Source organism: Pantherophis guttatus, chromosome 1, assembly GCF_059756535.1.
Source record: "Pantherophis guttatus breed Tessera chromosome 1, ASM5975653v1, whole genome shotgun sequence".
Taxonomy (NCBI): domain Eukaryota; kingdom Metazoa; phylum Chordata; class Lepidosauria; order Squamata; family Colubridae; genus Pantherophis; species Pantherophis guttatus.
The window spans coordinates 261,574,476-261,589,918 of NC_142063.1; the positions used below are offsets into that span (position 1 = coordinate 261,574,476).

General features: G+C 34.8%; 1 protein-coding gene across 6 annotated transcripts in view; it reads left to right on the forward strand.

The window, feature by feature from the left end:
• The window catches only part of ADGRG6 (adhesion G protein-coupled receptor G6), a 100,888-nt gene that overhangs the window by 68,641 nt on the left and 16,804 nt on the right, over window positions 1–15,443 (forward strand). For 5 of the 6 annotated variants that reach the window (XM_034418928.3, XM_034418926.3, XM_034418929.3 and 2 more), the window contains 6 exons: window positions 1,782–1,922; window positions 5,879–6,007; window positions 7,443–7,488; window positions 9,433–9,539; window positions 12,091–12,218; window positions 13,189–13,457. In XM_034418928.3, coding sequence (XP_034274819.1) covers window positions 1,782–1,922; window positions 5,879–6,007; window positions 7,443–7,488; window positions 9,433–9,539; window positions 12,091–12,218; window positions 13,189–13,457 — 820 coding nt within the window. The remainder of the gene's footprint in view (window positions 1–1,781; window positions 1,923–5,878; window positions 6,008–7,442; window positions 7,489–9,432; window positions 9,540–12,090; window positions 12,219–13,188; window positions 13,458–15,443) is intronic. The other variant, XM_034418927.3, reaches the window with a different exon arrangement.

Here is a 15,443-nt window from a genome sequence, read left to right on the forward strand (position 1 = left end):
ATTTTTCTTTCCTTACTGTCTTCCTTCTTTTTCTTTGTCCTTCCTTTTTCCCTTTCTCCTTTCCTGTCCGTTCTTGGATGCTCAAATGCAAAAGGGAAACATTTCTCCTTTTGTTTTGTTTTGCTTTTAGTTTGTTTTGCTAGCCCTCTGCCAACACAAAGGGAGCCTGGGAGCCCGAGCTCCATTTTTGCTGGCAGAGGCACCACATGCTGGTCCTTTGCTGTTTCCAGGGTGGCCCTGCGGGCCAGATCTAAGCACCCCACGGGCCAGATCCAGCCCATGGGCCTTGAGTTTGACACCCCTGCCCTAGAGTGATTGGGGACAGATGTTTATAATAAGGAGAGTTTGGGAGGCTTTTAAAAGCTAAAAAGAAGTCTTGCAAGATGAAGCACCCATTTTACTCCTTAAAAATTGCTGCCATCTTTCATCCCCCAAAAATACCAGTTAGATTTTTCCCATGGAGTGGTTTAAGGGCAAATAAGTTCTTTAAGCCCTTAAATATTGTTATTGTCAAAACATGGTTCACCTAAGGCAACCAAATCATGTTGAAGATACAATATAATTTTATTTCCATGCAACAATATATATCGGGCTCCCTACAAAACATTGACACTCTGAACTGGCATGAGTAAAAGCAGAACCAGAGCTTCTATACCTTTGGCCCACTCCATAGCAAAGACAAGACAAAGAAAAAGGCAAACAGAGTGTGGAATGTTTTAGATAAAGCCATCCATGTGACCTTATTATTATTTATCCCATCCTGCTAGGTCAGCATGCTAGCCACATTATCTTTGAGATATGGTCAATGAATAGAAACAATTTGGTTTACTGGGCCACAGGTTCCTGATTTATTCTTTTCTCTGGCACCACCCAGGGTCAATTCAGCTTTCTGTGAATGTTTTCTTACAAGGGCATTTTAAGTAGTTACAGGAGGGCAACCTCATAGGTTTGTTAGAGAATGCAGCTGATACGGGAAGATTACAGTTTGGTATCAGCCTGAGCATTTTGGTATCAGCCTCCTATGCTCTCTGAAGATGTTATGACATTTCTGGCCACACTCTTTGTGGTTCCCAGCAGGGCATGTAAGTGGTGTTCTGTTTCTAGATTGAAGAATGGGATCCATCTCTGATTTAAGGCTTTGTGGCTGTGTCCTACCTGATAAGGGGTTTGAGCTAGCTTATGCAGTACTGTTGTGTTGTGTACTGTTCCATGAACTTTCAACAGCAAGTTAAATAAAAAGCCTGACACAAGATATTAGAATTTGAAAACTAGTACTATTCTGTGGTACAATATTATATCTGGCCCATGCTATAAATTGTCTAATTTAATCTGTTAGGATTTATGAGTTGAGTAGCTCTTGAAGGTGGCCTCTATTTCAACTATTAGTTGTTGCTTCACTGGGAGGGAGGTTGGTGAGATAGACTCACTTAATTATTTACTTTTCAACAGTGGTAAAATCCAAATTTATTTACTAGCGGTTCTATGGGCGTGGCTTGGGCGTGGTGTGGCTTGGTGGGCGTGGCTTGATGGGCATGGGAGGGGAAGGATACTGCAAAATCCCCATTCCTTCCCCACTCCTGGGGGAAGGATATTGTAAAATCTCCATTCCCACCCCACTCTGGGCCAGCCAGAGGTGGTATGCCAGTTCTCCGAACTATCAAAATTTCCGCTACCAGTTCTTGTTATTAACTAAATAATTAGCAATATATTCCCTCATTCAACATGGTAAATAGTTTCTATTTTTATTTTGATAGAGTTTTTTTTTTATTTTTCTGTTTTAGATTGATTTTGATAAAAACCAAGAAAATTCTCTTGCTACTATTTCTTTGCCTCCAAGTTTGCTAAATAATTTAAATCAAGAAGATCTCGAAGCAATATCCAGGGCTCAATTCACTTTTTTCAATAAAAATGGACTTTTCCAGGTAGGCATCAATATGTTTAATGATTATGTAAAGAATTTAAGAACACTGAAATTTATCTTTATAATTTTAGTGAGATGATACTGTTTTTATGACCCTAATCAGACACTATAAATTTAGAAAGAGGATGACATTCACTTTACCTCTGTGTGTTCATTATCTGATAAAACCTTTTCAAGATTTTTACTGTGATTGGCAAATATATTAAAAGACTTTTCTACTGTAAAGGCCAATTTAGACAGCAAGTGAATTGAATGATGAAATTAATGGGTAGGTTTTAAAAAATACCGGTAGTGGCTGTTTTACTTTCCGTTGCTTTAATTTTTGTTGGTTTATTCTTTTTAACCTTGAGCAGCATGGTGCCCTAGAAGTGGAGCTTTCACCTCACAATCAGGAGGCTGTGAGTTCGATCCTAGGTAGCAGCAGATATTTCTCTCTCTGGGTGCAGTGAGTAATTGTCTGCTGTGAACTCTGCGTAGACGCCAGGAAGGGCATCCAGCCAGTAAATGCTCAGCTCCAATCAGTTGCCCCAACCCCATCCCCAAATAAGGGATTGCATTGATAATTAAAAGGAAAAAAAATCTTATTTTTAATCTTGGTATTTAAAAACAAGTCTTGATAATTTATTTGGTAAGTTTAAATAAACTTATAAAATGCACAGTTATAGGAGAGGAGACTACAGAATACCAGAATGACAGGATTTGAAAAGAGAATATAAAAATTTCCTTGATATGCAGGTATTACCTTTATGAGTTTTCTTCAGTTCTGTAATACACTAAAGAGATCCTGCTGTCTTGCTGAACAATGCATTGATGGGTAGAAATTCTTCTTAATTGCCTCATAACTTTGGAATGTATTATTCAGTGAAATACATATGGGCCTCTTTATTTCTGGTTTTTAAAAGAATTTTGAAGACATTATTATTCCACTCTGTTTTATTAATTTTACTGGTGTTTTGTTTTGTTTTGTTTTTACATGCTCTCTTATGTTGCAATATACCCTGAAAGGCAAGATAAAAATGTCTTCATAAATAAACATTTACATTTAATTTGAGGAAAATGCTCAAATAATAGGTAATATTAATTGCCTCAAGATTTTATAAAGACTATATGCAGACAATAGCACATACATACAACAGAGCTTCCATGTCCAATAGAAATAAATCCTGAGTGATACATGGGAATGGAATATAATAATCTGTTTTGTTTAAAATAGAGTTCTGGTGCTATTAAATTCAGGTTAAATGTGAATATTTGTATAAGATTGGGTAGATACAATAATTATGCCTGTTCTATTTTCTTCCTTGTTCAAATAAATTCTTTTTTAAAATACTTTCATTAGATAACAATTACAATAGTAAAGATAACACAAACTAAAAGAAAAGTTTAAAAATGAGTAAAAGGTACAAAAAGATAGAAAGATTAGTAAGTAAGAATATAGTAAAGAAAAATACAGTCACTTCCAATCTTCATCACAAAAATGTAAACTTTTCACCTTCCTTTAAATTACTACAAATGATCTCTTCTTCCCATACCTATCTCTTATCGATAAACAAAACTTCATCATTACAATCCTGGTATCTGCAAAAGTCTTAACAAGTTCCATTAGTGATGTATAAAAAATAATCCACATTATTGTCTTGGTTTATTGTTTATATATCCTTTTAATCTATTTAATCTATTGAAACATCTTTTTCTTTTCTACTATTTGTCCAGTATATAATTTTCATATAATTTTTAAAGCCTGTCATTTGTAAATCAACCTTTAACAGAAGCTCTGTTTTGTCAAGTAAAATTTCTATAACAACTTTTAGACAGTCTATTTATAGAGACAGATAATGTTATTGACATTGTTAATATTAACGATTAACTCCATTTTTCAAAAGTGTCTATCAATATTTCTAGTGTTAGAATATTTTGCACCATTCGTAACTGTTAATCAAGTTTACGTATTCTCCTTTAACATAAATCTAGTGTCTAGTGTCCAACTTTTTAAAATCTTAATATGTTTTACAAACATTTGAAACATAGTTCAATTTATAATTAATTCCAAAACCTCAGTTCAAATTTATGTGGACCCTTTATCATTTGAACATTTTCTAAAATCAAAGTTTTAATTAGCTTTTTGCTGTTTATGTCAATTTTTAAAAAAGAGTTCTTAAACTTAAAAGTTTCTTTTGTTAAGAATTGAAGGCAGATTCACTTGATGTTTTCAGACTTATTTACTCCAAAGGTTTCTAATAGCTGAAAAGTAGTTAATAATTAATTTCGAAATGTGATTAGGAAAGGAAATAAGGGTACTTCATGTACTTCAAGCCGCTGGCCATGGTTTGAAAAAGATGGCTATTCGCTTGTCTCCCAAAGCTCTAAACCTACAAGGATCCATTTTACTGTGGTCTCCTGGTGAGGAGCAAATCTCTGACCCATTTGTGGATGATGTCTTCTTCCTTCTTTGTCTACACACCAGCTCTTCATTCTTCACAGAACCATCTTCAGTCTGCCACTCTAAGAGGTCCTGTGTTTTAGAAAACTATCAGGAAAATATATTTTGTATTATACTAAAGCAAGAGTTCCAGAAGGAAGCTTTGTTTGTCAACAGTTTGTTTCCTACAATTCATTTCTAACGATCTACAGATTATCTGCATTGTGCTGGAATATATCACAGGGTTTTTTTAATCAGAATATATTAAAGGTTATATAACTTGGCAAATCACTACAACCAGTCATTGTTTCTTTTAAACACAATTGGTAATATGTAGAGTTCTTAGTCTACATTTCCAAAAAAACATGCCTTTACAAGAAAGAAATTTAGAGTGGACAGGAAAATCAAAGGCATACAAAGTAATTGGAACTTTGTGATGACATCATCCTAATGACACATAATTAGGGGATGTTATTAAGCTTCCAGACGGGGAAAGGCAGGTAAAGATTTTCTGATCTTTTGAACTATCCTAGTTTGACATGAACTAAATTATCTTCAAAGTTTCTCCCTATCAGGCCTAGGGAAGAACAAAAAAGTAGGTGCCGGTATATGAGCAGAGATGTTTGCATCCCTACCCCATTAGATTTATATAGTATCATGTACTGTTATGTGTTGTGCATAAATGGAAAGGGAACAGATGGCATTACCTACCTTGGGTGTACTCTCATAAGAGTTTTTAGCATATAAACTACCAAAAAAGAACTTCAACATACTGTCTTTGAAGGGAGTATTGTATTAAACTGGAAACAGCTTCCCTGCTTATGCATTAAACATTAATTATTTTATGTATGGGTGTTAACAAGCCACTAAAGTCTTTTTCTTTTCCATCTCTTTATCAAAAGAGATAATGAGTAAAGACTGGAAGGTAACTATAGTCCTTGCTCAGTCCCAATTTAGAGTGCAGATCAGGTTTAAACCATGGTTTATATGAAGCAGTGTACTGAAATAATTGGATGATAATCATAATTTAGATAGGCAGCTTGCAAAAACATGCCTGGATTTTTGAGGAAGGGGGGGGATTCCGGACTTGAAAACTGTATGTCCCTTTTAGATATTCATAATGGGATAATGTATAAAGTAGTAGTAAAGCTGAAGATAAGCATAATCTCCCTTCTGTAGATTTTGTTAATCTACAGGTTTTGTTAATATGATAAGCTATTCTTTCATACATTGGGAAATAATCTAATTATATCACTGGATATCAGTCAGCATTGTTTGTGAATTAACTCAGGTTTGCCTCCAAACAAATATCAAAAGGGAAACATTTTCTCAGAATGACAATGCAAAACTATGCATTGCAGTAGTAAGGGAAATAGCAGACTTTCTGGGAGGAAAAAACAACATTTTAAATTAATGAACAGGATGTACTGGCAATATTCATTCTGGTAATGTGGAGAAATAAATTGATGAACTCTTGTTACTAAATGGAGGTTTACAAAATCACATTTCCCTATAAATCTTTAATTAATATCCTAAAGGATACAGAAGCTCCTTCCAATTTAACCAGTTACGTGGTAGCATGCAGTGTGGGGAATACTACTATCCGTGATCTCAAGGAGGCTGTGAAAATTACAATCAAGCATACATTCAAACATGATAACATCCAGGTAAGAGATCTTCAACTTTTGTTTAAAATATAATTGATTAAGTTAGAGCAGCAAAATATTCATTTGTCTATACTGAACAGGAAGGCAAAACAAAATGTTTTTAGAAACAGAAATACCTCTACATAATACACATGTATTGGCAACCTCTTAATTATTTTCTGTGGCCCCGGAGTTGTTATTGTTTTTCCTCCAAAATCAACCCTTAAATCAGGAAGCTGGGGGACAAAAACTGAAAGTAAAATTTCTTGCCCTTTGAATTGAAAATGGTATACATAAAGTTATAGGGTAACTCTCAGAGTTAAACATAGATCAGAAACTTTGTTCTTCCATATACCCAGAGGTGGGATTCACTTATCTTCCCTACCAGTTCGCAAATGTGAATGTGCACGCTCGATATGTTTGCATGCACCTCCTCTGCGCATACACATGGCCTTCCGTGCATCCCAGAGGCTCAAGCATTATGGGGGGTGGGCAGAGCATCCCGCAGTCGCCACTACCGATTCTCTCGAACCGGCTGAATCCCACCTCTGCATATACCCCATCCCACAAAAAACTCTGTTTATGACAGCTACATGGCTGCTTGTTCAAGAAATCATGTGAACAGTAAGTATATCCTTAAAGAAATGTGTTAGCATTTCTTTTTCTTCACGAATGAGAGAGATTGTGTGTAGGTTCCAGTCATTTGTACAGGAATTCACGACCTATTATGTCTATACTTTTTCACAACTGTTAATGGGAGAAACTACAGAAAGAGAAGACCAGAGTGACAAAGTTTTCACTGCTTTTCCTTGTTGTGAATCTACAAAGTAAAACAGTAATACCAGTGCTGATGCTATCAGGTCAATTAAGAGTCACTATGTGGGGCAAAGATGATCTGAGATACAAGAACATTTTCAAGAACAATCAACTTTTGCTAGACAGGATACCATTCCTTAATCCACAATCACCAATTAACTCCTGCAAGCACTTTCAATTTTTTTCATTTACTTCATTTAGTCCTCTTTGTTAGAGGACTTAGTTTAATAATTTCTAATCCTGCAGTTTGGAGACAGCCACAAAATTACAACATCTTAGAAAATGTAACATTTTCTTCCAACGAATGATTTCCTCACTAATTTCAGAAAAATGGATTTTCTTCAGCAGAGCATTACAGAACTGAAGGGTTAAATTCCACAATGATTGCTTTTCTCCAGTAGTTATCCAACTGATTAAATGTGATTGTTCAAAAGTTTGGATTTTTAATTGAAAATGCTCATTTAAGATTGTTTTTAATTTGTTCTTTAGTTCTTTATGTGTTTACAAGTTTAGAACAATAAATGGGAAGAAATGGAGATGGAAAATTAGCTTCCTTGTTTAATTAATAACATTTTAGAAGATGTTACTTTTTAATTCATGTACCTATAGAGATACAATTTTGTTTTTGTTTAATTTTTAGAAGGCTCCTAATGCTACTTGTGTTTTTTGGGATATGAACAAGAACAGTAAGTTTAATTTTTCCCCTTTTCTTTGATACGGAAAATATGGGGCATTTCTGAAAACTTTTTATTTACTTAGCAGTAAGACAATTCACATTCAAACCTACTAATCATTTATACAAGATGTAAAATCTAAAAGTTTAGTCTAACAGCGGCACTGAGCCTCCCTCTAGTGGTGAACCCTTTAATATAATCCAATTATGTAATGCTGTATAATCCAACCATCCATTATAGATGAATAGTTTCCATGTATTTCTTTGGGATTTGCCCCTTTTGTAAATCTTATTACAATTCAGACCACGATTAGGAATCAGAAAATAGACTGGAAAATGTTTACAACTAAGCAACTTCTCCTATCCAGACTGGAAAGTAATTACAACCAAGCAACTATGTCTATCCAGATACTTACCGTAGTTGTCTAGAGCAGTTATTCTTAGCCTGTGGTCCACAGACCACGGGGGGTAGGTGGGGGATGGCACGATGTCATCACAGGGAGTCCATGAAGGCTTGAAGAAATCTTATGATTTAAATCTTGAGTTAAATCTTGGTGGTCTGTGGCTATGGTCTTTGGGATACAAAAAGTATTTAAAGAAGGTCCAGGGTAAAGAAAAGGTTGAGAACCACTGTTCTAGAGTAAATGACAAGCTGTGTTAATAGAGGGCAGTTGCTGGAAGTCTTGAGATGCATCCAAATCAGCATAGGTTAGATTTTACACTAGTCCCTAATGGTGGTAATAAATACTTTTGGGGGCCTTCAACCTCTATCAAATATCAGCTGGAGGATCTATTTCAAATAATGAAACATGCATGAAGGATAAAGAGATGGGACATAATTGTCCATACCATTTGTCTGGCTACAACTAAACTTCATTCTAATCTTCATCCATAATTTTTTTGGTCCACCTTTGGTCGCCTGACTGGAAGGATTGATAATATGAATAACATTTTGCTGAAAGTATTTAGTAATCATGCATGGCTATTGTGAACAGTCTTTGAATCCTTCCATTGAGAATAGGTAGAAGCATACTGTCATCCATTGAGGTAAACTGCTCAGTGTTTTAAATTAGCTTGTTGCCTATCTTGCTATCACAGAGTTGTAGGAACGTTTTCAATGACAGTCAACAATGTCAAAATGGGAAGCGCAACCAGGCAATTGAAACACTCTCCTTTTTTAATGTGCATGTCAAGTATCACACATAAAATTGGCAATGCTTCAGTTGCTCAGTCACAGTTGCCATTTTGACATCATTGACTGTCACTGTAGACACCCTTGCAGAATCAGCTTGTTAAACCTAATGTAAGTTTTATCATTCCATCATATTTGTTCTAGTTGCCCAAACTGTGATAAAATAAGGGAGGAGCCACAATAGGAGAGAGCAGGATTTACTACCTTCAACATAAATTTTAAGATAGGATAGATTCCCCCCCCCCTGCCAAAATGAAAATGTCCATCTCTGTTCATGGTCTTCCTTTAAACAGGACTGATAAAATTGGAATTTGAGATACAGCCTTTTCTTTGGTACCATCAATTTAAAGAAATATAGTGTCCTTCTTACAAAGATTTACTGGCTATCTTTTTAACTCTTCAAGTAATATAGTGTCCTTCTTACAAAGATTTACTGGCTACCTTTTTAACTCTTTAAGTAAGTGCTAATAAACTTTCAATTTCTGTGGGGTTTAATGTTTGATCTTCATGTGTTGCCCTTCCTCTTTCACTTTGTCCTTTTTTGCCATTGAATATGTGTGTGTGTGTGTGTGTGCGCACATATGTGTGTGTATACACATATGTATACACACACATATACATATAATTTTACTGCATTGTTTTTTAATAATTCTCATAAGCTGTTTTCATACGTCTTACATAGGAAACATACATCAAAACTTTTTAAAGGATGATGATGATTATGATCAATAACAATTAACAATTAATAATCATTAATTATTGTAGGAGGCCAAGGTGGGTGGAATAGAACAGGCTGCAATGCACTTCCCGAATCAAATGAAAATGAGACTGTCTGTCTCTGCAATCATCTTACACATTTTGGCATATTGATGGTAAGTGCCAGTCTTATTCTTTCATAACATTCACAAATTGCTATCTTCCTTGAGGTATTTTTGTAATTTTACTTAAATAAGCTGCTTATGAACATACCAAACATTTCATGAAATATTTTTATTCTTTTATTCTGAATTGTAGTATTCTTGATACTACACAATATGATATTAGGTATTAGAGGAGAATGTGTCATTGAATGTTATCTTCACAGGAAAACATGAGAAACACATCCTCATCAGCAATGTTCAGCATTGATAGAGACATTATATGATTTTATTCTGGCTTGATCCCTATGCATACAGTTAATAATGCAACATAGAACATTTTGCATTTTCTTACATATTCTGGTCCAGAGTGAGAATCTGCTACAGGAATTGTATATCGGTGGCTGTATTAGGAAAATAACTTTTCTGGAATTTATCTGGCCATTTTCCTTTTTTTTTTTTTAATTGTGGCCCTGTTGAACTATCTGCAAGAAAGGAAAAGATGTGGTTAAATACTGAACTTCTTAAAAATCAATAAAGATCTATCTATAACTTTTTGACAATGAGTTCTTTTCAGTAATCATTTCAATTTTTGTCTTGATATTGACAACCTCTGAGATATTTTGGTGATTTACTCTTTAGGCTAAAAGTTAAGTATGTACATAAAAAATTTCCTGGTTTAAATCATTATTTTTTTTAAATAAACAAGGCTTCAAATACTAAGTTACAATGTGAGAATGAGTTTTTCCCTACTTCTTTCTTCCTACTTCCCTCTTATGAGTCATAGTACATCACACCCACAAAGTTAATATATGACTCCCATAGGCCTAGTGATGTTGCAAGATTTTCTATTCCCTTCTCAAGATTGTTACATTCTACTTCCATATACTGTATTTTTTCAAAAAGGAGAGCATTCTTTGAAATAAATTCAATGGGTCCTTTCTCTTGCTGCGAGTACTTTTGTAAGGATTTTAAAAATGAAGACAGGGAAAAGTCTATAGAATCTCGGCAGCATTCCACTCTGAAAATGTTAATATTTTTTGGCAAATATCCCAATAATACTTCCAGGATTATTTCTGTGCAGAAATGTATAAGACTTTCCAACCTACAGCCGCATTTAAGACAGGATAAGACAGTGGTATCCATTATCAGATGATGTTTACACCTCTTTAGTGGCTGAGTACTTTAGTATGGAATACTTTTTGTCTCTTTCAACAAAATTAACATCAAAAACTTCAATATCATAGTTCAGTATTTTCTTCTGAAATGTTTCAGTTTTTTTAATGCTGAAAAACTATACTTACTTACTTGGCTGGAGGGGAGTCTATAGATCTCAGTGGGACTTCAGTATGTGTATGTGTGTAATTGTGCTGTAAGAATCTCATTCTGGCCACTTTTACAAGCATGTTCGCACTGTTGTTCTGAGAAAGGTAAATCATTTAGAAAATGACCCTATAGACAGAAACTTCAGATTCTCCACCCCTGCCCCTTAGTGAATCTTCATTCAGATTTGTATGCACGGAAAATCTAAAGATGACATCATTATCACATTCCATACAAACAGCATGTTTTTAAATGTTGCCAGCGGTTTTAATTAAGGAAAAGCAGTTCTTAGAGGTGGGAAATTTTATAGTTGAGAATTAGCAATGAAATCTGTTCGATCCCGTTTTTCCATATAAGATTACCTTGCTTTTAGCCTTTGTAATATTTCCACAAGATTCCAGTTGTGTGTTTAACTGTTCAGTTTGAGACCTGGCTGGTGGAAAATAATCTGAATGGTGAGCTTGGGGAAGAAAATATTCTTAAAAACATTTGGATACCAATCCTCATTTTACTCATTCATTTAATCAATTTATATGGCCACCCATCTTGCTGTGATGATTGGGCACATTACAAGAGAAGCGTCTATAAACAACAATGTAAGAAACCGATAATGATAGCCAAAGGAAAAACCCAATCAACAAGTAAATGACAACATCTCATGAACTTCAACTAGCTTCCTGACACACACACACACGCAAATCCAAATTTTAAAGTGTTTTATCACCTTTAATTTTTTTCAGTGTTCCATTTATTTTTATCAATCTGGAACATCGTACTCAAACTGAAGTTCCCAAATAGGTCTATAAAAGAACACCAGCATAAATTTTCACACACCAAAGTGTCATTTATGACAAGACTGTTAGACTTTCTAGACTTTTTATAAAGGAAGATTCCACTTAGAACAGGAAAAAAAAATCCTGATTTCTAAGGAATGTTGAGAAAATAGAAACGGCAAGTGGAAGGATTACTTACTGATTGTTTTGCAATCTACAGGATGAAATGACATAAAACTAGTGCTTAGTATTTACTGCTCATTCCAGCTGATACACAACATATCCTCTTGACTTCAGGAAAAATAGGAAGGAAACCAAAGGTGTGACAGAAAGTATTAAATATTTCATGGGCAGTACTTTTGGCCAGATTGCCTATGACTTTCATCTATGTTGTTGTCCCAGGAGAAAATAAACAGTTTTCAAAAATGTCTTTCTAACAGTTTATATACTTTGTTTCTTTTCCTGTTTAGGATTTGCCAAGAACAGCTTCACAAATAGATTCTGGAAATACCAGAGTCCTCACTTTCATAACATATATCGGTTGTGGAATATCAGCCATATTTTCTGCTGCAACCCTTCTGACATATATTGCTTTTGAGTGAGTACTTGTTAAATAATAATTTTAATTACACCACCGTATTTCAATCTAATCCGTATTGCCCAAAACCATTCTGTGGAGAGAGCCACAAAATTTAAAATTCAGATTATTGACAATGAATATGAGAAATCAGGAAAATACCGTAAAAGTAAAACCTGATCCTTAGTCTGCTGAACCAGCAGATAGATAAAGTAAGACGTGTTTTATTTGTGGCAGGAATGTGGTTTTGGTGTTGCAAACAAACCAGAATAAATGCCTATAAATAAAATGGCTTAATAATCATTTAATTCCTCATCTAGGTAATAATCTGGGATATCATATTAAAATGCAGCTCTTACTTATTTACTCCTTCTAACATACATGCCCATATATCACACACACATAAATCCATATGATACCTGAATTTATTTTAGAGATTCAGACATGGAGTTTTGCCTTCCTGATAATATCCTGGTTTCTATGGGGGGAAAAGAATAAAACCCAAATTACAAAACTATCTGCTACAATAAAGATATCACTTAAAAGCAAATGCATATACCAGTGATAGCTAACCTTTTTGGCACCGAGTGCCCAAAGCGTGCATGTGAACCCCCAAAATGCAATGTGAGCGCCCCCATGCATGCGCGTGCATGCCCCCGCCCCCACACATGTGGCAGAGACCAAATGTCGGTCACCAGTTGGCTGGCGGGAGGCGCATCCGCATGCGCAAGGCAATGGCTCGCGTGCCTGCAGAGAGGGCTCTACATGCCACCTGTGGCACGTGTGCTATAGGCTTGCCAGCATGGGTATATACATTACTTTCTCAGTGGACAAGTTTATAAATGGACTTACCTTTTATCAATTGACACGAGTACATCTGTATGTTTTGTTATGACCTAAATAATTCTGAGGTTCAAGAAAAAATGTCAAAAATGAATGGGATGGAATTCTTACTTGATTACATTGTAATTTGCTATCCATTTATTACCAGAAAACTGCGAAGAGATTATCCTTCTAAAATCCTAATGAATTTGAGCACAGCTTTGCTAGGCCTTAATCTGGTCTTTCTCCTGGATGGTTGGATTGCATCATTTCACATAGAAGGCCTCTGCATAGCTATTGCTGCTCTTCTGCACTACTTTCTTCTGGCAACTTTCACCTGGATGGCCCTTGAAGCTGTTCATATGTATATAGCTCTAGTAAAAGTGTTCAATACTTATATTCGCCGATACATATTAAAATTTTGTGTCATTGGTTGGGGTAAGTGAGACTCTTTTGCAGTTTTTGTTTTTCAACTATATTATTCTAGCTCCTGAAGTGAAAGAGTGAGAACAGAAATACATTAGAATTAGAATATGAGAATTATTTTTGGTTTTCTAGTTTTTCTATTCCTCCTTTCCCCCTTCATTTTTGGCAAAAATAATACTTATTATAAGTCACAGAATTGTCCCCAGATAAGTTCCGATATTCTACATATACACTTATAATTTTAAAAGTTTTTAATATTTCATATAAGATTTTCCAGTTAATTTTTATTCCTAAAACTGAGCTCTTTCCTTTAAATGTAATTACATAATTTTATTTGACCTATTTATGGAAATTGATAAAGTGCCAGGGGAGTGGCTGCTAAGAACTTATCTAACAGTATAATTTTAACACATTCATCTGTTGATATGATATACATATTGATGGCTTAAAAAGCCTGACCAACTGATAATCTCACAAATAGTTATGAGCAGTTTTTGGACAACAAAATTAGAATATTTAGGCCAAATAATCTGAGTTTTTATTAGCCCAATTTCCAACCATGGATTCTATAATTCCTGCCCTGGAGTCCTTGTTTCCATTTAAAGTAGCATTTGCTTGGTTTATTTTACAAATAAAAAAGTGCTGATAAAGTTATATTCATATAAGTAGCAGAGGAACTGAAGCTGAGAGCAAGGGATAAATTCCTGCATTTTATGTATCAGTTTTTATTCTGGGTTATATATATTCATGGCTACAAGGAACATTTTCATAGTATAATCTTTATACATTATAATCTAACACAGCATGGTAGTAACTGATTCTTCTATAAAGCTAAGGAAAAATTACTAAAGGAAATGTATGAAATTCATAAAGTTATATGTTGTATATACTGTAAGAAAGCATTGTGAAGATTATGTTGGTTAATACCTTCTAGGAAGTATGCTATCATTTGAAGATAGTTTTTCTCCACCTTCAATTAAGTGCTGCTTTCAGATTGGAAGGAAAGACAGTTTTTATTTATAAAACATGCAGTGAACAATGATTCCGATAAATAACTGTACAGTTCATGAAACAAAACTCTTATTCTCTTCCCTTCTTCCCCCCCCCCCCCATTTTTAATTTTTGAATTATGAAAAAAAGCTTGGAGGGCTTGAACACAATTGTAGTATGCAACAATTCATAGAAAGAAAGACATATTGGTGAAATAACAGCAATAAACTAATTTGTGAGTGGATTTCTTATAATCTTAACTAATTATTGACATCCATTTTGAGATACCATACAAAATACTAACCACTAATCTAGAACAGAAGGGGGCACAATGGCTCAGTGATTAAAGATGCTGAGTTTGTCAGCTGGAAAGCTAACAGCCCGAGTTTGAGATCCAAGCACTGCACAACGCGGTGAGCTCCCATTCCTTACCTTAGCTCCTGCCCACCGAGCAGTTAGAAAGCACACAAATGCGAGTAGATGAATAGGTACCATTTCGGTGGGAAGATAACAATGTTTCATGTACCTTTGACGTATAGCCAAGCTGACCGCATGACTACAGAAATGTCTTCGGTCCCTTGGCCAAGAAACAGAGATGAGCACCATGCCCTAGAATCAGACATGACTGGACAGGGAAACCTTTATCTTTTTTTAAAAATCTAGAATAGAACATTAAACCACATATTATTGACATTGTGCTGAATCCTTAGAACTCAGATGGATTGGAATGCAATTTCTTGTAATATTTCTTCATTAAATATCCACTAAAGTCTAATAAATTGTTTTAAAAGCAACATATGGTCTGACATTTGTCAGTTTAGCAGAGAAACAATGTTGTCCACCAATGAAGAATCTTTTATACATTTTATTACCAGTTGAAATTAGCTTCTAGAATACTTTACATATAATCACTTCTTTCTCTTTAAAAGAATGGGTTAATAAGTCTTTATAAGACTGCTGATAATCATTTGCCTGCCCCTGGAACATATATATTCTTATCCACTGCAG